Genomic DNA, 26,183 nt, shown 5'->3' with positions numbered 1-26,183 from the left:
TCATCTGTGCTTTATGATGTGATCGTTTACATGTAAAATTTCTGAATCTGTTTGGTTAGCATGTGGCTAAATGCATGCTAACTGTGACCCACCCCTGGAACATCAGACCGCTCCTCTCATCGTTCACTCCTCAGTTTGCCCTGCTCTTCTAATGAGATGGTAACTGAACACAAACATATTAAATACTGATGTTGTTTTATTGTGAGATGATCTGAGCAGGAGTTCAGGGAGGACGGAGTTTGAAATGAGGAAGTAAACAGAGAGCAGAGACTTTATGGTGGCAGGCGTGAGACGAGAAAGTAGAGAGGCAGTAAATACCAGCAGGAAGCTCCTCTGCATCTGATGCACCATCGTCCAGAGAACATTTAAAATATTCTCTCATTCATCCGGCCTGTGATGTGGCCAGACAGTGTCTGCCTACAGATCTCAGGAAATGGCACCATGAGGCGGTAAGGAGAGCCAGATGATGCTCTGAAGTCTTCTGGCTGCGAACACCAGAAACAGTCTGACTCATCTGGCTGCTGAGGCGCAGAGTGGAGCTGCACGTGGAGTTATCGTGTTTGGCCCAACGGCTGCAGAAAATAGCTGAGGATGTCTGAGGGTTTAGCCTGTTTTACACACACTGTATATAAAAGATGGACGTAGCCACTGGTTGGTGTGTTGGTGGATACGAGTAAGTGAAGGACACAGAAACATTTCATTAACCTTAGAGCGTACCCCTCGATCAGCTCGCTCGTCCTTTCTGGATTCGTTTCCAAAATTACCCTCATGGTTTTGAATTACGTCCGACCTGAAACCAGCGACTGAGACCTCAAAGTTCACTGAGCTGTCAGATCAGGAACACTTCAATACAAAGAGACCTCTTTACAACTAGAGGAGTCGCCCCCTGCTGGACATTAGAAAAAATACAGGTTTAACACGCTAACAGGCTTCCCACCTGGATGCTACAGATGCTGCTCCATCTAGATTCACATGGGATAAAACGCTTTTGACTAAATTCCGATTTCCTGATTCCTGCTGGCTCCTCCCCTGCCGTGTCCCTGACTCCACGGCAACGCTGAAGTTATTCAGACTGAGCGTCACGTCTTATTTCCTGTCAGAGCGCTCACACGCCGAGTTTTAATAGTTTCCCCGTGTCTGACACTGATTTACAGATGCCGCACAGACATGATTGGCGACCTCGTAGTTGTCGCTCAATGATTTGTAGCTTTTATTCCGGTGCTGCGGTTCTGGTTTCACAGCACTCCGAGAAGATGAGTTCATGGCTGCGAGCAGGAATGTGTCATTTCAATAATTATACTGAAACTTTCAACATCACTGGGCTCCAACCAAAGCCGGGTGCGGCGGGCGGGGTCATCTGCGTGACACACTCAGTGAACCATTTCAGCTTGATTAAAAACTGACCAATCAGGAAGCTCCATCTTCATCATTGTGAGCTACATCTCACATGTCTCAGCTCAGAGGTGGGGCTGGAAGTGATTTACTTTGCTGGATGCAGGAATTTTTGCACGGCTTCTTTACAGTTACAGATTGGGAAACATCAGATAATTCCTGTCATATGTTGACATGCAAATCCAGATCCATGTTTCCTGCTGAAGTTGTGCAGAGAGTGTGGAGGGAGGGTTCATCCTCGGCTGCAGATGCAGACTGTGGACTGTTGTCCTGATGCATGCCTTACAAACACTGTGTGCATTAATAAACACCATGTCATCCATGCATTCATTAACAATTTATTAGACGAATCCTTTAAACCTTTATTTAAAAAATGATTAAAGTTACACATAATTGTCCAATAATTTAACCTGGACAATTGTAAATATCTTAACTGGGGCTGAAATATCACATAATTATTATCATATTATCATCACAAATATTGTTCCTCCCCTCGTGTCTCTGCTGTGTTTCTGTCTCTATTATATAACAAAAGTCTGTTTTGGCACAAAAAGCTTCTGCACACATCTACTCATCCTCAAACAGCGTCACGTTTCTGTTCCCAGGATGGAGCAGATGTTTGTCGGAGCGTTCGATATCCGTGCCAGTAAAATACTTTATGTGCTGATTTTATGACAAAACTAAATCAGCCCCCCCCCCCCCGCCTCCCGCTGTGATGGAGCTGCTTCCAAATGTGAAACAGACTTTGTGTTTCTGTCGCAGGTACAGAGAAACCCGATCCAGCATGGAGGGGAGGCGGGCTGCTCTGGTCGGCCTCATCATGGCGGCGTGTTTCTACAGCAGCGGCGCTCAGACGACAGGTGGGTGTGATTATGCAGCTTATGGCTCCACTTCCTGCGTCCTGGTGAAAGTATGACATCAGTGAAAGCTGTTTATACCATCCATACACTGACTGACACACACACACACACACACACACACACACACCAGCTGGACCTCACGCGTGTGGTAAGTTTTGGAGTTCACACACGGAGCACTAACCCTGCACAGGAATGTGTTTGCAGCTGAGCACGTGGACACGCACAATTAACAAGCTCACAAACGCACAAACACAAAGCTTCGACTGGTGTCTGGTTGCATAAAACATTTTCCTTCTTAGGTCTCAGACTCCAGATTAAAACTTCCTCCACTGATCCTGTTGTTCCAGCATCACTGCCACAGAAACATTTAGTATCTGTTTAACCACAAATTACTTCTCCAACAGTATGTAGAGCTGGACGTTTAGGTGCAGGCCATGGTCACTGTCAGTAATTAAACTAATAAATAATTTATCCCTGAAAAACGTAGAATTAACTTGTGGATCATGACTGGAAATAAAAAAGCAGATTGAAGTTAGCAGCGTGTAGCCAGGACTCCCGAAATGTGATTCGTCAGCAGTGCTGAGACGTCTGCAAAGGGGATGAAGTCCAGTAGAAGACAGAATACATGTGTGTGAATGGGAGGGGGGCAGGTGACAGGTGAACATGCAGGAGCAAAAATGGTGAAGGTTTAAATAGCTGCAGTCAAACATCCACAGGACAGTGCACAAGAGAGGTGAAGAAGAGTGCAGGCAGGGTGGAGCGGGTGGAGGCAAATGTGACTGAAGGATAGCAGCAAGAGTGAAAGGGAAGGGTCAAGGATGGAGGTGAGACTTGGTTGGAGACGGTGGAGCCGAGCTGAAGATGTTCAGTGAGCAGGATGGAGGGAGGGTGGAGAATGAAGATGCAGCTGCAGGCAGGAGAAGAGGAAGACGTTGGGATAGGTTGAGGTGGATGCAGATGATCCACTGTGAGCAGCAGAAAGAAGGAAGACCCCGGTGTGTGGCTCTAATCGGCGCCTCGGGCTGTGTCCCTGGTTCTTCTCCACACGGCTCGTTTTACCGTCATTAAGCTGCAAAATGAGGGAGCAGTTTTCTGGGTTTGAAAAGTTTCTTTGGATGTTTTCATAAATCTTTCAGTGTCCAGCAGCTGTACTTTAAAAAGGACCTCTGTAAAAATAGATATGACTCCCTCTTATTAACCAACAGTATCTATAAAAAATGGATGAGCCTGACCTGTCGTGCTGTCATTGGGCCTGATTTGCTGTACTCCAACTGGAGCACGCTCACGTTTAACCTGTTCAAGGTGTTTCTGAGACTGCCCTGAAGTATTAGGGTTAGTGTGGAAATGTTTTTGCAGCCAGGCACATGAATGAGATGCAAGGGTTAAAGGTCGGGGTTTCGTTAGCAGTCAGGTAATCTTTCCTTTTTCCAGCAAAGCTTTCTGAAGGCAATAAACACCAGCTGTAAGCCATACGCCTCTTTTTGTCGTTTTCCTCACGCTTTTCCACCCTGAAGGTAAGTGCTGCTCCGGTCCAGAGGTTTTTCACAAGCTGACGGCAACGTGCCCATTTTTCTTTTCTCGCAGTCACATGACACAGCCCACCTCTGTTGTCTATAAGCCACGCTAACACTTCACCTCATGCTGCCAAACGTTGTCGGCTACTGAGAGATTTCCTTTTAGCATCCAGCTGTTCCTCTCCGTGACTTAAAGACCTTTCCTCTTAGTCTGTACTGCAGAGGCCGTGGCAGACATCGTCTTCCTGGTCGATGGCTCGTGGAGCATCGGCGCCGAGAACTTCGAGCAGATCCGTCAGTTTCTGTTCACACTGGTCAATAGCTTTGATGTCAGCCCTGATCATGTCCGCATCGGCCTTGTCCAGTACAGTGACAATCCACTCACAGAGTTTCTGCTCAACACCTTTGACAACAAGGAGGACATCCTCAATAACATCATCAAACTGCCTTACAGGGGGGGCGGAACCCTGACCGGTAAAGGCTTGGAATTCATGTTGAACGAACACTTTGTGGGGAAAGCTGGAAGCCGAGCTGTGCAGAAAGTGCCGCAAATTGCTGTGGTGATCACTGATGGCAAATCCCAAGACGATGTAGAGTCTCATGCTAAGAACCTGAGGAGAAGAGGGATTGTTTTGTATGCAATTGGTATCAAAGATGCAGATGCAAGCCAGCTGAGGGAGATTGCAAATGACGATCAGCATGTTTACAGTGTATCAGATTTTGCAGCGCTGCAGGGAATTTCTCAGAACATCATCCAGACGTTATGCACGACTGTAGAAGAAGCCAAACGACAACTCCTGCAACTGTCCCAAGGTAAACCCCAAAAGGTTGATTCTGTTCATCTAAACGTGGCGTTTTCATTTCGTCACTCATCCAGGTGACTTCTTCAGTCTCAGCTGACTGCAGGTTTCCCCAACCTCATAAACAGTACATTTGCACAATGACTGAAAGCAGCCCGCTGACTAACAATGGGCTGTGAGGTCAGGTTCATCATCATAAACATGCAAACTGTCGTCTCAAGGTAAAATAAGTCTAAGAACCAGTCCATTGACCATTTATTAAATATAAAACCGGGAAAGCCCCTCCCAGATTTTTATCTTTCTCGAGAAATGTAAATATCCAACAGGTTTCACTGGCTTTCCTCGTGTTTCTGACTTTCTTCTTCTTCTTTTCCAGAATGTGCCAGAGCCACCGTGGCAGACATAGTCTTCCTGGTTGACAGCTCATCTAGCATTGGCGTTGATAACTTTGAGGAAATTAGGCAGTTTCTCCGAAGTTTCATTTTAGGGCTTGACATCGGCCCTGACAAAATTCGGATTGGCTTGGCTCAGTATAGCAATGAGACCTACCAGGAGTTTCTGCTGAAAGATCACATGGACAAGGATTCTCTGCTGGCCGAAGTCGATCAATTTCCATATCGAACAGGAGGCAGAGAAACGGGAAAGGCTATTGACTTCCTCCAGTCAGTGTATTTCACCAAGGAGGCAGGGAGCCGGGCGAGCCAGCGAGTTCCTCAGTTTGCTGTAGTCATCACAGACGGGGACTCCACGGACGATGTAGTCGAGCCCGCCAAGCGCCTGCGCGATCAAGGAGTTATCATATTTGGCATTGGGGTGGGAGAGGTTAACCAGCAGGAGCTCGAGTCTATCGTAAACCTACCTGCACACCACTTTCTTTACACTATCGATAGCTACCAGGCTCTACAGCGGCTAACAGACAGTCTGCTGCAAACTGTATGCATCTCCGTGGAGAGTCTGAGTCAAGGTGAGACAACGACTTAAAGAAAACGTCCTTACAGAATTGTTTATTATAAGAGAAGGAAATAAATACCTTAATGTATCTGCTGCTTGTTTTTCTTTGCACTGGTCAGCGATTTAAGATGTAACTGCATCAGAGCATTTCTGCTCAGTTTGCATCAATAGCAATCTGGGAACGTATCGGCTGATCTCCTGATTTAGAGATGTTAGTCCAGTTACCCGCAAGCTACAGCGGAAGCCCTGAAGGCTTTTCTCATCCACCAGTCAATGTTTATGAAACAGATACGTTCTTTGCTTTAAAGCAAATAGAAAGAAAAACCCCCGACAATCAAAGACAACGTTTTTTCCAGCGTATTTCAACAAATACCACCCCTCATTCAAACGTGATTGGTCGGTAGCATGTGGACTCTAAATCACATTACATTTTCTGACATTCTTGATTCAGTCTTTATTATTTATTATAAATTAAGAAATTAGGTTGTTTAAGTTACACTTCCTTATTTTTACTGACATTATGACCAGTTTTTCTTTTTTTTTTAAACTGGTTAACAATCACTGCTGACTATAACTTCATTAGGGTAAACTGAACGGACTATTGTCCAGCTTTGGTGGAGCCCATTGCAGCATAACTAAGGGAGGATTCAGGGTCACCTGGTCCAGCCCTAACTATATGCTTTAGCAAAAAGGAAAGTTTGAAGCCTAATCTTGAAAGTAGAGATAGTGTCTGTCTCCTGAATCCAAACTGGAAGCTGGTTCCACAGAAGAGGGGCCTGAAAACTGAAGGCTCTGCCTCCCATTCTACTTTTAAATACTCTAGGAACAACAAGTAGGCCTGCAGAGCGAGAGCGAAGTGCTCTAATAGGGTGATATGGTACTACAAGGTCATTAAGATAAGATGGGGCCTGATTATTTAAGACCTTGTATGTGAGGAGCAGGATTTTGAATTCAATTCTGGATTTAACAGGAAGCCAATGAAGGGAAGCCAAAACAGGAGAAATCTGCTCTTTCTTTCTAGTCCCTGTCAGTATATTAATATAGTACGTAAGTTATATATGATCTGTCGTGCTGTGTCCTCTCTGAGTTTTCAGAGAGGTTTTGGAAAAAACACAAAAAAGGAAATTAGAAGCAACAAATGCATCGCTCTGAGACGGAGTGTTTCTAATTTTAAAATATTGTGCAGATGAAAGAAGGCAGAGAATCGTACCATCCATAGCAGGCTTGTGGTTACAAACTGAAATTAAAACTAGGAGTTAAAAAACAACAGTTTTTGTTAGTTAGAAAATTCCAAACCTTTGTCTTTTAGACCTGCAGGTAGTGTAATTTCATATAAATGGAAATGTATCTAATAATAGTGAAGGACTGTTTTCTTCTTAATTTACAGCCTTGGCAGAAAAGTTTGCAGACATTTTCTTCCTGGTGGACAGTGGCATCAGTCAAGCAGATTTCCAGCAGATCAGATCCATCCTGGTCCGACTGGTCAATCAACTCAACATTGGAGCTTCTGGCTACCGTCTTGGATTGGCCCAGTATGGTACGGTTACCAAAGTGGAGTTTCTTCTCAATACTTTCCAAACCAAAGAGGAGACGCTCGCTGGTGTAAGGTCCTTCCGCCAGAGCCGACTTCAGCCCAATCAGCCACGCTACCTGGGCAGCGCACTGGAGTACGCCAGCTCTAACTTCTTCACGAATGAATCAGGAAGTCGGGCATCCCAAGGCTTCCGACAGTTTCTGGTTGTTCTAAGTGGAAAAGACTCGGATGATCAGGTTTTTAAGCAGACACGTCTGATCAAATCTCTAGGCGTAACTATCGTTGGAGTGAGCCTCGGTGCATCAATGGATGAAATTCGTGTAATAGCCACAGCACCGTACGTGTACGAGTCTACCATCAATGCAGTGCCTACGCTGAAGAACGTTTTTGAAGCGGAGGAAGTGAAGATCACTCTCACTCGAGGTGAAAAGTCTTTACTTTCATTATTGTTGTCATCAGTCATAAAATCAACTCCTGTGCATCTCTGAAGTGTTTTACAAAGGATATTCACAAAAGAACAGTCACGTAAATTACCTTTATTACCTTTAATCCTGATGATAAACTTATCCTGCCGGAAACGCCAGCCAGCACGCTGTGGCGAGAATATCCGAGATGTGGGAGTCTTCATGCTTCCATATTTTCACCCCAAGACATCAAATATTATAACATTTATTTTTACTTTCACATTGTCAGTCTGTTAGATGCAGCTAGCACTGCACAAATTACCCTTCGCTGCTGATATTTAGATTGATCTTCCCTGCAGAGAAATCACAGCCTTCTAGTTGGATTAGGTCTATGTTGTTGTGAGAAAGTCACAGTTTTATCATATGCTAGGTTTAGACAGTGCAACCACAAGGTCACGGTTTGTGTTAAATGCACCACTTCACAACATAAATGTGTTTATTTGTTGCATTTAAATGTGACAGTCATTCATGAGTGGAAAGTAGCCTGTATGGCTTGGTAAGAGACAACTGCTGCTAGCTTCACGGGCAGTACAACCAACATCATTGAAATATATTTAACTGAAACTCTATTACACTTCAACATCATCAAAACACTTTGTGAAATGCTAGTACTCACTTCTCAGCATGTAGTGGGTGTCCCACTGTGACCGCCTACATGAGTTATTAAAACAAATAACATGGAACTGTTTGTTCTAATGCTCCTCGACAGTATATGTGGACTAATTCTTTAGTTTGATTGCGGAATATGAGGGCAATACAGAAACAGGCACCCTGGATAGGAAACCTCTACCTTTATTAGCTGTCACATACCTGGAATTCTGTGCCAAAGGAACAACATCCAACCAAATGACCTACTAGCAACTAGGGATGGGTATCGTTTAGGTTTTATCCAATACCAGTACCAAACCAGTACTTTTGAAACGGTGCCGGTGCTTAAAGAATGGAGAACACAAACTTTGTCCAAAAACCTCTCATGTTCAGCTGTTTTTTTGTAAAAAGATAACAATGTTAGCCTTTTCTGCAGCTATAGGGCATATATGGTCTCACTCTTGGCTGGAAGCAGTGCTTAAACAATGGAAAAAACACAAACTTTGTCCAAAAACCTCTCATGTTTAACTGTTTCCCACTTTTTCTTTGGTCATTTTAGCCTTTTTGGCCAGGGTGAAGGGAGTATCTGCCATCAAACAAGAAGACAGCCGCATGTAACTACGACGGTGTTTGCTAGTTCACCTTACATGCATTAATGTCATAATGTGGTTAGCCTACTCAACGTTAAATACACACGAACAACATGAAGCTATTCACGCAGAGAAGAACAGCTGCTGCTGCCATCATCATCATCCTCATCATTTCTGCTACGCTGACAGGGCTAGGGGCCAGGACTCTCCTCTTCGGGTTCTTGGGGGATGTTGCTAACTCCGGGTCTGATAACAGGCACCACACCCGCAGTAGATGTGCACGGTGTGAGGTCTCGCAGCAAGCTATCAAACACGGCGCATTTCTCGGCTTTAAAAAAACCCGCTATGCGCCGCCAGGTGTTTCATCAGATTTGAGGTGTTACCTCCTTTGACAGTATCACAGTATCAGCTTAAAGCACTTGTTGCAGGCTGCTGAGTTTGCATCTTTTGCTGTGAAGTACAGCCAGACTTTTGACCGCTTCGCCTCGGGCATTTTTAATCTGTAGGTCTGCTCTAAAAGAACGTACATACCTGGCCCCGCCTACTACGCTTGCAAAGGTAAAATGATTGGCTAGAATCCAAAGTGTGTGACATCTCAGGAAAAAAAAAGCACCGAAATAAAGCACTGAAATGTGCGCTGCTTTTCAGTCTGGTTACTACCATATATGTCAGAACCGGTGCCATGATGGCACCGGATACCGGTACCCATCCCTACTAGCAACACATATTTAACCCTAATTCCAAAAAGTTTGATGCTGTGTACTGAGATGTGAGATTGTATTCTGCTGTTATTCCCATTTTGTACAGCATCCCAACCTTTGTGGAACTGGGCTGCACAATAACAAAAACACAAGTAAAAAGAATTGTTGTGGTGTCACCGTCACATCCGGAAAGGTACCAGAATACTTGAGTGACTCTGGAATAACGAAATTGTGATTTCCTTTACAGACTGCAAAGCAGCCAAACTGGCAGACCTCGTCTTCATCGTGGATGAGTCGGGAAGCATCGGCTCTGAAAACTTCGACCTGGTGCGCTCTTTCCTGCAGTCAGTTGTCAGCGGCTTGGACGTCGGTGACAAGAGAGTTCGGGTGGGTATCGTTACGTACAGCGACCGAGCCACAGCGCTGGTCTACCTCAACAGCTTTAATCAAAAGGACAGTTTGCTGAATTTCATCAAAATCCTGCCTTATCGCGGAGGTGGTACAAACACCGGCGCTGCCCTCGACTTCACCCGCGAAAATATTTTCACAGAGGACGCTGGAAGCAGGAAAGATAAGGGTGTTCAGCAGGTGGCGGTCGTGATCACAGATGGTGAATCGCAGGATAACGTGACCGAGGCAGCAGCTGCTCTCCGCCGTGCTGGTGTCACCGTTTACGCTGTAGGAGTCCAAAACGCCAACGAGGCTGAACTGAACCAGATAGCGTCCCACCCCCCCAACAAGCACGTGTTCATAGTGGACACTTTTGACAAGCTGAAAGGTCTGAAGAAGAACCTGCAGAAGACTCTTTGCTATAACATCATTCACCAGGCGGTCTCAGTCAGCACAAGAAGAGCTGGCATCAAAGAAGGTGTGGACCAGCATGTTCTTACACTTTCATGAGTTAACTTGAACATCATGACTTTTTTAACAAATTTAAAGATGCAAAACTCAGAATGTTTGCTTTTCCTTTCCAGGCTGCGTGCAGACCGATGAAGCAGACATGTTCTTCCTGATTGACCACTCGGGAAGCATTCACCCCACTGACTTCTATGACATGAAGAAGTTCATCATTGAGTTTATTAATACCTTCCGTATCGGGCCTCAGCATGTCCGAATGGGCGTTGCCAAATACGCAGATTCGCCAAACCTGGAATTTGATCTGACCGATTACACAGATGCAACCACGTTGGAGAAAGCTGTGGAGGAAATTATACAAGTAGGTGGCGGCACACAGACGGGGCGGGCCCTGGAATTCATGAGTCCACACTTTGAGAGAGCTGTGGCCACTCGTGGTCACAAAGTCCCAGAGTTCCTGGTGGTCATCACGGATGGAAAATCTCAGGATAAGGTCAAGGTTCCAGCAGAGCGACTGAGGAAGCAGGGTGTCATTGTCTATGCCATTGGGGTGAAAGACGCCGATGTGGCTGAGCTGGAAGAGATTTCCGGCAACCCCAAGAGGACTTTCTTTGTCAATAATTTTGATGCCTTAAAGCCGATCAAAGATGACATCATCACAGATATCTGTTCTCCAGACGGTGAGGGGAAATGAACCACACTCATGTTACAAATGCATGTCTAACAGTTACAAGCAGCACATACTTTTTACTGCAGGTGCATTTTTTTCATTTTCAGTGTTTAAGTCGTTGTATATCTCATTGGGTTTAAGTATAATGAAAAGGGCCATATAAAACTGCCATATTCAGCCTTAAACCGGTAGTTAAGAGTAGAATGAAACTGAAATAAGCAAAATGAAAGTAGAACAGATTTTACTGATGACATAAATCGTTGGATATCAGGGAGTTCGTCACCTTAACAGAAATGAGTTTTTACACTGAGACAGACACTGTTTTAAGTGTTAGCATAAAATACTGAATTAATATGCATGAAATTGTAGTACTTAACAAATACCACCAGAGGAATAAGATAAAAGTGAGCAAATATTAACCAAAATGTATCTATACATAGAGACAGATATATAGATATTATATGCTGCACATGGTCATTAAAGGCTGGAGAGGACAAGAGCCATCCAACACAGGACACCTTTGTTTCTTAAAACAGGGTTATTATCATGTAACATGCAGGCAGCGATGCTAACATGGCTGTGCTACTCTGCCTACAGTTTGTAAAGATATACCAGGCGACCTCGTCTTCTTGATTGACAGCTCTGGAAGCATCTATCCCGAAGACTACACAAAAATGAAAGAGTTCATGAAATCGGTCATTAGGAAGTCCATCATTGGGAAGAATGAGGTGCACGTAGGTGTCATGCAGTTCAGCACTGTCCAAAGACTCGAGTTCCCACTCAACGTCCACTACACCAAAGAAGAAATGTCGACAGCCATCGATAACATGGAGCAGATGGGTGGAGGCACGTACACGGGCAAAGCCATAAGAGAAGTGTCTCAGTATTTTGATGCAGCCAGAGGAGGACGGCCCAGCCTGAGGCAGAGGCTAGTGGTCATAACAGACGGCGAGGCCCAAGATGCAGTCAATCGCCCCGCTGCAGCTCTGAGGGCCAAAGGAGTGGTGGTCTATGCCATTGGAGTGGTGGATGCCAACACCACCCAGCTGCTTGAGATCAGTGGATCCCCAGATAGGATGTATGCTGAGAGGGACTTTGATGCTTTGAGGGACTTGGAGAGTCAAGTGGCTTTGGAGCTCTGTGATCCGGAGAGAGGTGAGGGGAGACTGGGACCAACCCGAAACATGAACTATATCCTCATTTTTGTAAATATTTTAAAAAGTCTTTACAGTTTGCAGTCTAGTGCCAGGCAGCGGGGATGAGATCATTCAAGTCTCAGGCTTCTTACTTTAACAGGTTAATTCACAAAAACACTGCCATTTATTGAAACATCATCATCCTAAAACTAGGTAAGGAGTTTCGTTGACTGAAGGTAACACACTAGTCTGCTAGTTAACAGGCTTTTTGCTGTAATGAGACGGCTCCTGTTCTTTAATATGTGTTTGTGTAAAGACAGGAAAGTATGTCTGTGAAGGTTCTCAGTCATCCAAGGCAGGAAAGATTTTGTCATTCGTCCACTCATCTTTCCAAGGAGGGGAGGATAAAAAAAGGGTCCTCTGTTTTTCAGACCTGTGTAGCTACACTGTGAACTACAGTATTCTAATGAGGTCAATGTGGTGGTTAGGACTGAATTCAATTTTATTTATACAGCGCCAAATCACAACATCAGTCAGCTCAAGGTTCTTTATATTGTAAGGTAGGCCCTACAATAATACATACAGAGAAAAACCCAACAATCATATGACCCCCTATGAGCAAGCACTTTGGCGACAGTGGGAAGGAAAAACTCCCTTTTAACAGGAAGAAACCTCCGACAGAACCAGGCTCAGGGAGGGGCGGGGCCATCTGCTGCGACCGGTTGGGGTGAGAGAAGGAAGACAGGATAAAGACATGCTGTGGAAGAGAGACAGAGATGATTTTAGCAACATTATAGATTAGCGGGGAACTTCTGGAGCAGATTAGGGCCTTTCTGTTTGGGTGTTTGCATCTGCTTGCAGCTTTCTTTCAGTGGCTCCAGTTTCTTCCACCATTAAAACCTATTGTGGTACATCAGCCCTACATGATAAAGAGATCCTCGTACACCTTCACTTTAATATTTTAACCTCCTAGGACCTGGCGTCCACATATGTGGACATCACATTTTGGGTTTTCTAGACCACAATACTTAATATTTCTCTACAAGGGCCTAATATCCACGTACGAGGACATTATACAGCCACTTTTCTATCAAAATTAAAAACAAATATCTTTATATGTGGATTTCATTCTTCTCAGAAACAAAAGATAGGTAAAAAAAAAAAATCTGGTAATTCTTTGTTTTTTACATTCATCAGGTCTTAATCAGCCCAAATAGCAAAGAGAAATTAAAAATGCATGCCATGAAAGGGTCTTAGGAGGTTTTAAAGAGCTGTTCCTTGACGTTCCTGCTCCCGTTCCCTCTCACCGAACATTTCTGTTTTTTACCACCAGAATGCAAGAAGACAGAAAGAGCTGACATCATTTTCTTGGTGGACGGTTCCACAAGCATAACCCTGAAAAAGTTTCAAAGCATGCTGAAGTTTATGCAGTCGATGGTGAACCAAACCACAGTTGGCAAAGACCTGACTCGCTTCGGTGTCATCCTCTACTCGAATGAACCCAAGTCTATTTTCACTCTCAATCAGTTCAGCTCCAAGCAGGAGGTTTCCAAGGCCATAATGGCTCTCAAATCCCCGTATGGAGACACGTACACTGGCAAAGCTTTGAACTATGCTCTACAGTTCTTTGATGCAAAATATGGTGGACGGGCAGAGTTGCAGGTGCCTCAGATCCTCATGGTAATTACCGATGGCGATGCTACTGACCCATACAGTCTGAATGAACCATCTGTGGCTCTGAGAAACAAAGGGGTCACTGTCTTCAGTATTGGAGTGGAAGGAGCCAACAAGACACAGCTGGAGGTCATGGCTGGTCATGATAAATCCAGAGTTTTTTACGTGGATAACTTTGATGCCCTGGAAAAACTCTACAAAAACATCACACAAGTCCTGTGCAACTCCACCAAACCAGGTAAGCAACTAAACGTCTAATTACATCAGACAAAAGAAAAATAGATTTGCAAGGAAACAATAAATGATGATACTAATAGCACATTTCTGAATTTCAGACTTGACGTAAATAATCCTCAAATTGATTGAGAAGAAGCATTTTAAAAAACTTCCTAAATCATTGTAAGAAAAGCAAGCAGGAAGATTTTATATTGGCAACAGTAAATTGAGAAGTTTTCTGGGTTTTTTACACTCATCAGGTCAGATATTTGATTTCTACAGTCAGTACAGCATACTGGATGTCTTTAAACACCAACTTGTCACATGATACTGATACATCTTTGATTAGCAAATGCTCACAAACACATTATTCAACGGTCACAAACATCTGACCGAAGTTTGGATAACAAATCACTTTATAGCTTGGTTAGCACTTGTTTCCACAGCATCCCACAGATGCACCGCTAATTAGTGCGTAATGAAGTCCCCAAATTTCACTCAACAAAACTGGAGCTCAGATTTCTTGATAGGTCTGTTAGTACTATTAACCTAACAGCAGCGATATTATTGGTTGGTACATTGTTGCATTAAAAATGCTTCAGTTCAAAGACTCCAATTAGCTGTTCAATTCAATTCAATTCAATTCAATTCAATTCAATTTTATTTATATAGCGCCAAATCACATCAACAGTCACCACAAGCCGCTTTGTATTGTACAGTAAAAGATGTTAAAGATGCTATCCCCCTAATAATGCAAATAATAATGCAAATTACCTTCTTAATAATACCTAAAGGCCCATGTTATTAAAAAAACGTCTCCCCCTGCACAGTTGCCATGAAGTGGGAAATTATCTTGTGCATCAGGCGGTAAACGTGTTTATTTCTGCTGTCACGTTTTAAGGTGAGAGTCTAGGGGGCTGACTCACTGCTGGAGCCTCTGCTGGATGTTAGAGGAACTGCAATTTTTGGCACGAGTCTAAATTTTTAACCCTGGGCTAAAAACTGGAAACAACTAACCAACAGCATCATACGTGTGGAGCACCGAATGTGTTTAAAATATGAGTTGCATGCCATCGTCACAAAAATCATCTGTATTTGTCAACAAAAAACCATAAAGAGCCTCCACACAGTGTATGGTCCACATCTCTAATATCTGCGTTTTCATTTACAGTTTGTGAAAAACAAAGTGCTGACCTGGTCTTCCTAGTTGATCAGTCGGGTAGCATTAGCCAAGCTGACTACGCAGTCATGAAGAACTTCACCATAGATCTCATCAACAGCTTCAAAGTCAGTGAAGACTTCATTCGTGCTGGGTTTGCCCAGTTCAGCGACATTTTTCAACACGAGTTTTACCTCAACCAGTTCTACACTGAGAAGGAAATATCGGATCACATCTTGAAAATGAGTCAGCGTGGGGGAGGAACCAACATCGGACTGGCCCTGACTTCCATTAAGGAGTATTTTGAGGCATCGCGGGGCAGTCGTAAATCTGAAGGCATCTCCCAGAATTTGGTGTTGATCACAGATGGAGAATCGCAAGATGATGTTGAAGACCCTGCCATCGAACTAAGGGCTCTGGGAATCGAGGTGTTTGCCATCGGCATTGGAGATGTCCACATTCTGGAGCTGCTGCAGATCACCGGCACACCGGAGAGCCTCTTCACTGTGCAGAACTTTGGCAGCTTGGAAAATATCAAGCAAAAGGTGGTCGACACCATCTGCAAATCCAAACTTATCCCAGATCGACCAGGTGAGTTTGAAAAGTGGATGTTGTAGTGATCTTTTGTCTTTGTCTCCCCCTCTTACCTGCCATATCCACCTGTCTTTGCCAAAAAATATATACAAATCTGTCTGTTACAGCCTGCAGCATTGACATCGCCATAGGATTCGATATTTCTAGAAGAAGAAATCCAAATGAGGTGCTGGTCAGCGGCCACAACAAGCTCAGGACCTTCCTGCCAGAGATCGCTAATTACGTTTCCTCAGTACAAGGCCTGTGCTGCCTCGGCCCCGAGCCCATCAAACCCAACGTAGCCTATCGAATCGTGAGCCGCGACGGAAACACAGTGGAAGACTTTAGCTTTTCGGAGTACAGTAACGACGTGGTGACAAAAGTCATGGACTTTAATTTAGCAGAGCCTACGTACTTCAACACTGCTCTGCTCAGATCCTTTGGGGAGAAGTTCAAGCTTCAGTCCAATGCTGGTGTGAAGGTGAGACCGAGTACTTTCATGTATAAAAAAGTACTTTATATAATTGTACTGGGTTCCCCATCCTTCTAAAGGTGACTATTATGAATCTGGAACAAGGCTGAAGATTTAGCCACAGGGTACTTACTTGCTATCAGTTTATACACCGATGGTTCGCATCGAGGGGGCGTGTGTTTACACGTGAGGGATCACCTTCGTGACTATAGACGAGCGCTCTGCCTTTCACACACTGAGCAGTATCAGTGGATGAAAGCTTTGTAAACTTCTGCATTGCCCTGGTTTTCTTTCTTCAGAGGCGGCTGCACGACTGGCTGCTGATTTCATAAACAGGAACTGATGCTGATGGATCCTGTAGACATGTCCATTACATTTATCTTATGCAGTTTAAATACACACACACACACACACACACACACACACACACACGCACACACCAAAAAAGCTGGAAAAGAAAAGGAATAGAGTTTAGGGACCAGTGTGCTGCCTGATCAATCACATAATTCCAGTTACTGCTTCACTCATCTCTGAAGCTTCCCAATAAACTGCGTTGTAAGACTTCCGAACACGCTGCACTTGAAGGCGTTCTTCAGCCAGACAGCTGTTTCAGTTTGGAAGGATTTTTCCAGAATACTGGAATTCCTTCTGTGTGGGAACGATGATGATTCACAGTAAAGGAGTATGGAGCAGCTGATAAATGACCAAGTGTGGATTAAACAAACCATGTGATTTATTATTGAGTGGAAGCCGAGCAGCACAGCTGGAAGAGGATCACTCAGTGTTTATTAATCACACAGTCTGATCCCGTCCTGAAGATGACGCCTGTTTTTAGTCCATCCTCTTAAGTCTTTTGTCTATTTCCTGGTTGGTTTGCAGAGTCTTTGCCTCACATAAAGCACCTTGAGGCAACTTTTGTTGTCTGTGACATTTAAATAAAACTGAATTGAACCGAATTTTATCCACATGGAGCAAAAACGGCAAATAAAATGAGTCCAGAAAAATGACCAAATCACTTTGCACTCTTCTCTCTTTAGTTCTACTTTTCAGAATTTGTGCTAAATGTCTTTTAAAATCAGTCTTAACAATGATTAATACTAAAACCATTTCCTCCTCCATGTTGGTGATGGCATAGAGGGAACTTTGTGACGTGTGGCTAACCTTTCCATCAGGTGCTGGTGATCTTCTCAGATGGATTTGATGAAGATGTGATGATGCTGGAGAACGAATCAGAGTCACTGAGACAGTCTGGTAAAAACAGCTTCACTTGTTCACTGTTGAATATAACTTTACGGACACATTTCACATCAGCGGTATCTTCTCTCGCAGGCGTCAGCGCTCTGCTGGTTGTGGCTCTCGAGGGAGCGCGTTACCCCACCCAGCTGCAGATGGTGGAGTTTGGTCGAGGTTTCGGCTACAAACTTCCTCTGAGCATCGGCATGCCGAGCATCGGCAGCACCATCCTCAAACAGATTGTAAGTGATTCATGTCGCTGCAGGAAAATCAACCTCACACTTTGACGGGGAAGTGACTGATTTACAGTCTTCAGTTCAAAGCTGGTTTATTTTTGCATATAGCTAGCTGCTTCTGATGAATGCTGCAGACAGAACAACTGTTCACAGCAACAACAACAAACTGTCATCTTTAATTTCTGAACACTGAATCACACTGAGGTTCAGAGAAACAGCTAACAGATCATCTGCAGAGGAATGGCTTATTTGAAGAGTTTCAGTCAGGTTTCAGAGCTCATCACAGCACAGAAACAGCTTTAGTGAAGGTTACAAATGATCTTCTTATGGCCTCTGACAGTGGACTCATCTCTGTGCTTGTCCTGCTAGACCTCAGTGCTGCGTTCGATACTGTTGACCATAATATCCTATTAGAGCGATTAGAACATGCTGTAGGTATTACAGGTACTGCACTGCAGTGGTTTGTATCATATCTATCTAATAGACTCCAATTTGTACATGTAAATGGAGAGTCCTCTTCACACACTGAGGTCAATTATGGTGTTCCACAGGGTTCAGTGCTAGGACCAATTCTATTTACATTATACATGCTTCCCTTAGGCAGCATCATTAGGAGACATTTTCACTGCTATGCAGATGACACCCATCTTTACTCTGTGTGTGTTATCTGGCTTCATGGACAGATGAACCTCAGATTTCCTGTTTCTTTAACTTAATCTTTAAAAAGTGTGTGTCTCTTTCTCTCTGCAGGACGCCGTGTCAAACAGGGAGTGCTGCGACGTCATGTGCAAATGTTCAGGACATGAAGGCATCCGTGGCTCTCGGGGCCCCCCGGGGTCAAAGGTGAACTGAAATATTCACGCCTTTCAAGTTGAAACAGAATAACAGAGACTGTGCCCGAAGCACTAAAGAAGCTGGACCAAACAGACGCTTTCAGTGATTTCATAGAGTTAGAAAGTGGCTGGGTTTATATTTCAAAGTGAAGCAGGAGCAGACTTCATTCCAGTGTTAAAGATATACTGTTACAAAGGGAGGTGAGAGGTGCTCAGAGGAATGATTCTTTAAACTCAGCTGGAATGTCGGATTAATATATAAAAGAGAAAATATTTGAAAGAGGGAAAAAGAAGAAGGAAAAACAGGAAAGGGGGCAGAACTGGATGTTTCCTGGTTTTTATTTTCAAACCTTACTCAGACTTAGTGAAGCAGTAGGCGAACATTAGGAAGCATGGAGGCATGAAGCTGTCTGTCTTTCTGACCTGTGAAAGTTTCTCTTCTCCTTTTTTGCACTGAACCGTCACCTGTATTTTTAAAAACAGGGCACGGTTGGACAGAAGGGTCACCCCGGCTTCCCCGGAGAGGAGGGCCTCGCTGTAAGTGCTTCTTCATTCGCTTCATACACATGAACTCATCTGCACACATGCCTCAGCGTCTCTCTAACATCCTGGTTACTCACAGAAGATATATATCTCATCGAATATACTGCAGTAAAATAATCGGCACGTGAGTCCATCTGCTGACACTTAAAGCCACAGAAAATATATTTGTTGTTACAGCGTCTCCATTACGAGTCTTTCTCTGCAGTTTTATGTCACTTTGAAGTGTTGTTGAGGGCAAAAAAGACGTTTAAATAAAGAGATAAACATCTGTGAAAGTGGTCTCTGTGAGTCAAAAAGGACCAATAGCATCACTCTGTCTGCCAGCTGCTCAAACGTGGATGACAAACCATCATCTGCGTCTTTTGCTGCGTCGCTGCTCACTCTGACTGTGTGTTGCAGGGCGGGCGAGGTTTACCTGGACCGAGCGGACCTCAGGGAGTCCAGGGCTGCTCGGGAGTCAGAGGACAGAAGGTAGAGCAGTGCCGCTGAAATGTCCTGGAGCAGATCTGCCAGAAGCCGATGTTGATGATGTGTGTGCATTTGTGTGTTTGCAGGGCTTCAGAGGGCTGCGAGGAGAAAGGGTGAGTTACTCAGGAATGTAGGAGGAAGGACAAACACTCACGTCCTGATAAAGTCTCACAGAGGACTTTTCTTTCACCGCCGCAGGGCGAAGACGGAGAGGACGGGCTGAGCGGAGTGGACGGAGAACAGGTACCGACACACAGATAACACAGCTTCATCCTGATCGCCTTCATCGTCAGGTATCTCTGTGATCTGTAGCGTGAGATATCCTGACATGTAAACAGGAAGGATGATGTCAGCCAGCCTGACAGAGAAACCTGAGTCACACCGACACTAACGACTGAATCACCACATTTCTGCTTTCTTTGTTTATTTTCCCAATAAACTGGTAACTAAACATTACTAAATAATTATTTTAGCCATAACATCAATGAAATATTTAATAAACATTTGATAAATTATTATGTTATGTCATAGCTGCTGGTGGCTCAGCTTCCTATGTTAACCCGAAGCAAAAGTAAAAGGTTCATATGAATAATATCACACCATCGTTTATCAACACTGTTACGTTTCCTTTAGTCTTTTATCCACTCAGCAAAATAAGCACCAGACCCCCGGCTTTTATTTTGAAAGTTTCTGCTAACCATCAGGCTGGTTGTCGATGCCAGTGGCTGCCTCTGTAGAGACTCTGGTATCCAGCTGTTGGGCTGCAGCTGGTGTTGGTGGTCCAGGTTCGGTTCTGAGCTCCTCTGTGAGCCGGCCAGAACCGGCAGCACGGGGAGATCTGGTTCCTGAGCTCAGTGGCTGCAGTCCATCCACAGAGACGAGACAGCTGATGACTGCTCTTATATGTCAGCACTGAGTCATCATAAACCTCATTTACTTCTGTAGGAAACACTGAGGGAGATCCCTCTTTTTCCAAAGTCTTCCTTTGTTCCCCAGCAGCTGCAAACATCCTGATAACGCTGCAGCACAGATGAGGTTGGCGAGCTCTCACACAGACGTCAAACGTCTCTGAAACGGCGCTCAGCCATTAAAAGCAGGTTCTGTCAGAGCTCACAGGCAGTGAAAGCACACGGAGAGTACAAACACAGCATGTCAGTGCGCTGCTTTTCCTGCCTCGATGGTCAACTTTCATTTTCATCATGCATCAAATGTTGATCATATTACCGCCACCATAAAAATGATTAGTAAACAGCCTGAAGAGTCAGTGACAATGATCCAAAGCTTCAGCTCAGATTTGACTCACTGATGGAGAGGACTGAGTTTCTGTCCTCATCATGGAGGAAACTAACGGGCGTGCTCAGGAAGGGAGCTGATTGGAGGGGTTTTCCATGCTTAATGGCATTCCTGTGTTTCTGTGTCGGCAGGGACTGACAGGACAGGATGGAGCCCGAGGAGAGAGAGGACACCCCGGCAACCCGGTAAAAAAACAAACAAAAACAACTATATAATGTTATTAATAACGTCGAAACTTTTTAGGACAATTTTCAAATGAATTCTGAATTTCACTGAAGTCAGTGAAGGGAACTAAGAATGAGGCAGCGGTTTGTTTTGGACCGTTGGAGGTTGTTAAGGAGGACAGACAGAGATGCACATTTCAAAGTGACTCACAGGAATCACGGCGGGAGAAAAAGTGTGAACTAAAAGTTATTTTACATGATTGGGTGACAGTAGAGGACAAATTTCAAATACTGCACACTTCAAATGTTGGCTCACGTAACGACCGACCTCTTTAAAGAAACAGTCGAACACGAGAACGTCGGGACTGAGCTGGAGGAAATCTGAAACATCTGATGATTAACGGCAGTGAGGTTTTCACCGAGGAAGGAGACGGGCTGTGTGGCATCTGCACAGCAGATAGCAGTTAGCAGATGTTACAGATGTTAGCATCAGTTCTGAAACATGTCAGTTTATGATGAGAGGCTCCTGAGAGCAGCCAGATCAGTCATGTGTTAATAAGAGTGGGACGATCGGAGGGGTCAAAGGTTGCCGAGCTACAACCGCCTGTATCTGCACGTGCCGTTAGTGAGTTTCAGTAAAGCCGTCTTGGTGTCTTTAGAAATGAGGCTGTAATGATCCAAAACAGTGGGATTTAGAGGAATGATGCTGGTTGTTGCTGACCTTTGACCTCTGCTTATAGTGATGGCTTGAACTCTCGTCCTTAGGGTATCCCAGGAATTAGGGGGGAGACGGGGGTGAAAGGACAGCAAGGACTGAGAGGAGATCCGGTGAGTGTCCAAACATTTCCTCGTCTTCTCTCGTCTCTCCTCCTCTCTGAGCTGTTTTCGGCTTTTTCGTGTTTTCTCTCCTCCTTACATCAACATTTCTTCTTCTTGGTTTTTGATATCCTGTCCTGTCTGCCAGCTTCTGCACCCTGAATTGTGATGCCGAACACATTTAGCTTTTCCAAGAACAGATACATGTAGGCTCCTCTAGTTCATGTTTATTTATTCATTTCCATTTGTGCTATTTCAGTTATGACTTATTATATGTGCTATAGCATGGAGAGGCAGGGGTAGAATAAAGCAGCCAACCCGAGCCACCAAGAGAGCGCGCCAACAACCAAACCACAACCTCCAGCCATGCACCCCGGGACCAAGAAGCACCCGCATCCCAGGGAGGGGCAGAAGCGTCCCGCGGGGAGCGGTGACCATGTCCCACAGGGGGAAGGCCCAGGCATGCACTTCCCACCCCCACCCCGCCCACCCCTCCACCCCGTGGTGCCAGCGAGCAAATGGGCCGAAGCCAAAGCGCACCACAAACCCCGCCTTTAACTGGGTTAAAGTGTTAAAGTTAAAGTGGGTGTGTGGGCGTGGGGGGGGGTGCACATTCTTCTTCTTTCCTGTATTTATTGAGGCAAAGCTTTGAACTTTGTCAGGGCTTTTTAATAGCAAACTGTGATGAAACCCAGACAGCCAGGATGTTCATCACACACGAGCGTATTAATCTGTGCATGAAAAGCAGATGCTTAAAGTCATCGGTGTGTTTGTGAGACTGTGTTTGTTTGTCGAGGAGCGATGAAGGCCGGCGCCTGAAACACAAACAAACACAGAGAGAGTTCAGATCTGGAGATGAGACTCTCACACGAGCCGGTCGTCTGTCCTCAGACAGGAAGCTGAATCTGAGAGCTTCAGTCTGGATGTTTCAGTGCAGAAACCAGCTGCACCAACCAAAACCAGAAAGTCTTAAACTGTGAGGTGGGGACATGAAACTGTGTTCTGATGATCAAACTGGTATTCAGGTATATTATGTTTATCGCTTTGGAGGACAACTACAAATGTTTGAGCACCACGAGGGTTTTTAATGTGGCACAAACGGGACTGAGGGCAGCGGATTCCAGCTCTGTAATCCTGGACTCCGGAACAGTCCTCGCTGACGCCGGCGCTAACGCGAGGCGAGCTGCGACCGAACCACACACTCAGAGTAACCACAGCCCGTCTGCCATCACATATATTTTTAATAAATGTTTGCGTGGAGCACAGCTGGGCCACAGCTGGAAGCTGACTGACTTTAATCTGTGGCTTCGTCTTTCTTCTGACAGGGACAACCGGGGGCCGATAACACCTCCCCAGGAGCCAAAGGAGACCCAGGAAACGCCGGGCTACCGGTGAGACAAGTCCCAGAGCAGACGCTCTGGTCATCCTGCAGGCGCAGCAGAAATGTGTCTCACATAAATAAAAGTAGACACCTCGATTCTCTTTATCTGTGTTTGAGGGCAAACCTGCTGACATCTGTTTGGAAAAGACTTCATTTCTCTGATTTCCAGCACTGATGTGAAACCTCAAAGTCTGACTTTGAGGTTTCTCTAACAGATTCCTGCTGCGTATGCACGTCTGTTTAAAAAGCGTGCTGGTGTCATCGCCATCTCGAATCCCTGCACTGAAGTGTCATGTGTTCAAATCCACAGGGAGCACCTGGGCAGGACGGCCGGTCCGGAGAGTCCGGGATCGTCGGAAACCCGGTGAGCTTCTTCATTCTCAGCACGAGGAGCAGATCTTATTTTTCCAGGATTATTAAAGCAGCTATGATGAGATATCAGCCAAACAATCCTGTACTCTCATGTAATACTACCATGAACCACAGGATGGGGCAGCGAGTCAAACACGAGACACTAACTAGCATTAGCTCAGCGTTCGCACAGATCTCTTACCAAAGTTAGCCGCCTGCTTCTGGCAGCTGGAAGTCGTCTCTCACTCACTAAAACCTTGTGAATGAACTTCCTGCCAGCTCTTCGTGAACGCTGTTTTTTCTTTAACCATCTTAATAAAAACATTTGCAGAAAAATATTTCAAATAAACGGGTGAAATCAGCCCTGCAGGCACCGAGCCAGCCTGCCTGGATGGAAGTCTTAGAAGAGCTTAAAGTCTTCCTCACTCCATCCTCAAACGCCCAGAGACAGCTTGACTGAGTGAAATCAGCAGCTGAGCAGCTCCAGAAAAGCATCCCATAATCCAATGGGGCAGCCTGTCATGTGATCGTGTATAAATCAGTAATGCTGTAACAGCTGTGAGATTATTGAGCAGATATGTGGACTTCTCCTCAGGGACTGAACGGAAGACGGGGACGACTGGGTGACAAGGTAGGACACCAACACACTTGGAGCTGCAAACGTGTGTGTGTGTGTGTGTGTGTGTGTGTGTGTGTGTGTGTGTGTGTGTGTGCAGGTTTAGGCATCTTTGTGAGGACAGAAAATTGGCATCCCACTCTACCTGTGGGGACCAAATGTCCGTCCTCACGAGTTTGAAGACATTTTTAGGCTGGTTAGGTGGTTTTAGTGTCAGGGTACACAGCTGGGGAAAGATGTGACTGAGATGTCCTCACTAAGATATGAAAACGTGTGTGTGTGTGTGTGTGTGTGTGTGTGTGTGTGTGTGTGTGTGTGTGTGTGTGTGTTCTCTGCAGGGTGCAGCTGGACCACCTGGAGATCTGGGACTAGAAGGCAGCCCAGGTGCTTCTGGTCCACAGGTGAGCCTTCAGGGCAGGAAGAGTCAGATTTAATGTCCACATGCTGCTGCTAACACGCTAGCCTTTGTCTCTGCAGGGTCCCAGAGGGGTCAGAGGTCAGCCTGGCCCGAGAGGAATCCCCGGCCTTCCTGGACCTCAGGTCAGCTGATCATTTATTGAAAAAGCTGATTTTTATTGTCTTGCTCCAGCAGTCTCCTCGAGTCACCGCAGGAGCAGACCCACAGCGAAAGAAGAAGAGGAGCAGCTTTAAATCGATTTGCAGACTGATTGGTGGATGGTTTCATGGTTTCATGGTTAGGGTTCAGGTGTTCATTCATGAAGCTCAGCTCCCCGCTGCTGCTGGAGCTTCAGTCTTTCCTCCTCGGGGTCGATGCTGACTGCAAAACATCTTCAGGAGTTTTTGTGAGTTTTTCCCCCAAAGGGCCAGAATGAGGAGGCCACCCAGGGCTGCTGCAAACGCCGATGAAACATTTGATGTTCTTTGCTGCATCACATTTGGTAAAGTTGCAGATCAGCCTGATGGGATCAGCTGGCTCTGCTTTTCAATCTGGAAGTTTAGATTTCCCTCACGTCGGCTTTGTGGTAGAAATGTCTTGTTTCAGCAGTTTGCACCTGATAACAGTGGCCCCTGATGTGTGTTCAGCTTCTCCCAAAGATCCTATCTGTGTAGCTGAAGGCCCAAACCCTGAACCGTGGAGTCTGCTCATCATGACGACTTTAACCTGAATCTGCCCTTTATTACATAAACACACTTATGAAAGCTGCAGAATCACGAGATGCGACACAGAAACGGTCGATTTCCAAAACCACGGCCTGGTTTGTGAGTCTCTGGAGACACTGAGGTTTTCATTTCTTCATCCTCGTTAAGGCTCATTTCGCTGCGGGCTCATTTTGTGGTCGTCATATTTGTCACCTTCATCGCTGCGTTTCATAAATCCCGAGTGTGACGGTCGCTGCTGCAGCTGCCAACATCTGGACCTCTGCAGTCTGGGCCCATCTTCCCTGAAGCTGCTGTCATGTCATAACTTTAGAACCTGCACATCTTAAAAAAGTCATCTCGTTAAATGCTCGTTGTATTTGGTACAAGTTGTTTGACCTCCATGCACAGCGCTCTGCATGCGGCTCTGCGTGCAGCTCTGCATGGAGGTTGTTTAAACCAAAGGATTTCTTTCCAACGAGCTAAACGAGGACATAAAATCCATCGCCAACAAGAATGAATGCTCTTGAGTGCTGCTTGCGCCCCAGAGTCGTCACTCTCCATTGCAGCATGATTGGTTATTAATGAATAACGGGACGGTTCATTTCGTCCTGCAGCTGTTCTTCGTCTGGCCTGCAGTGCTTCTCATCCGGTGTCGGAGATGTCAGCTGCAGAGCTGCAGAGGAGGAGAGAGGGGAACTTGTTGTTGTTGTGCCAAAAGTCATAAGTGACACTCGTTCTCAAAGATCACGACCCAGCTTTACATAGGAACTATTTTCTTTCAGCGTATACATCCACCAACCAAAAGCGCTTACAGCTTAGAGCCTGCTTACTCATTGATTTATTCATTCACTTAGTTTTTGATGAGCAGTTTAAAGAGCCGTGAGTGGTCAGTAAGAGGGAACAATATAAATGCCAGGAAAATGCACAATAATGTAACAGAACATAAAAAATATAATAAAGAGTGAAATACATTTTTGATGTGTGTAACCAGATCCTGCA

The 26,183-nt window shown here is 45.1% G+C and overlaps 1 protein-coding gene across 4 annotated transcripts in view; it reads left to right on the top strand.

The window, feature by feature from the left end:
• The window catches only part of col6a4a (collagen, type VI, alpha 4a), a 72,827-nt gene that overhangs the window by 26,958 nt on the left and 19,686 nt on the right, over positions 1-26,183 (top strand). For 3 of the 4 annotated variants that reach the window (XM_039618979.1, XM_031755041.2, XM_031755042.2), the window contains 24 exons: positions 2,155-2,252; positions 3,977-4,579; positions 4,943-5,530; positions 6,905-7,474; positions 9,642-10,262; positions 10,369-10,929; positions 11,517-12,074; positions 13,389-13,967; positions 15,117-15,695; positions 15,806-16,158; positions 17,322-17,400; positions 17,479-17,624; positions 18,369-18,461; positions 18,935-18,988; positions 19,394-19,465; positions 19,549-19,575; positions 19,661-19,705; positions 20,887-20,940; positions 21,685-21,747; positions 23,061-23,126; positions 23,427-23,480; positions 24,063-24,098; positions 24,422-24,484; positions 24,561-24,623. In XM_039618979.1, coding sequence (XP_039474913.1) covers positions 2,177-2,252; positions 3,977-4,579; positions 4,943-5,530; positions 6,905-7,474; positions 9,642-10,262; positions 10,369-10,929; positions 11,517-12,074; positions 13,389-13,967; positions 15,117-15,695; positions 15,806-16,158; positions 17,322-17,400; positions 17,479-17,624; positions 18,369-18,461; positions 18,935-18,988; positions 19,394-19,465; positions 19,549-19,575; positions 19,661-19,705; positions 20,887-20,940; positions 21,685-21,747; positions 23,061-23,126; positions 23,427-23,480; positions 24,063-24,098; positions 24,422-24,484; positions 24,561-24,623 — 6,003 coding nt within the window. In that variant the 5' untranslated portion in view covers positions 2,155-2,176. The remainder of the gene's footprint in view (positions 1-2,154; positions 2,253-3,976; positions 4,580-4,942; positions 5,531-6,904; positions 7,475-9,641; positions 10,263-10,368; positions 10,930-11,516; positions 12,075-13,388; positions 13,968-15,116; positions 15,696-15,805; positions 16,159-17,321; positions 17,401-17,478; positions 17,625-18,368; positions 18,462-18,934; positions 18,989-19,393; positions 19,466-19,548; positions 19,576-19,660; positions 19,706-20,886; positions 20,941-21,684; positions 21,748-23,060; positions 23,127-23,426; positions 23,481-24,062; positions 24,099-24,421; positions 24,485-24,560; positions 24,624-26,183) is intronic. The other variant, XM_039618980.1, reaches the window with a different exon arrangement.

The sequence above is a fragment of the Oreochromis aureus genome, linkage group 11, assembly GCF_013358895.1.
Source record: "Oreochromis aureus strain Israel breed Guangdong linkage group 11, ZZ_aureus, whole genome shotgun sequence".
In the NCBI taxonomy this organism is placed as follows: domain Eukaryota; kingdom Metazoa; phylum Chordata; class Actinopteri; order Cichliformes; family Cichlidae; genus Oreochromis; species Oreochromis aureus.
Note: the sequence above shows the minus strand (reverse complement) of the source record. Positions and strands in the feature narration are given on the sequence as shown.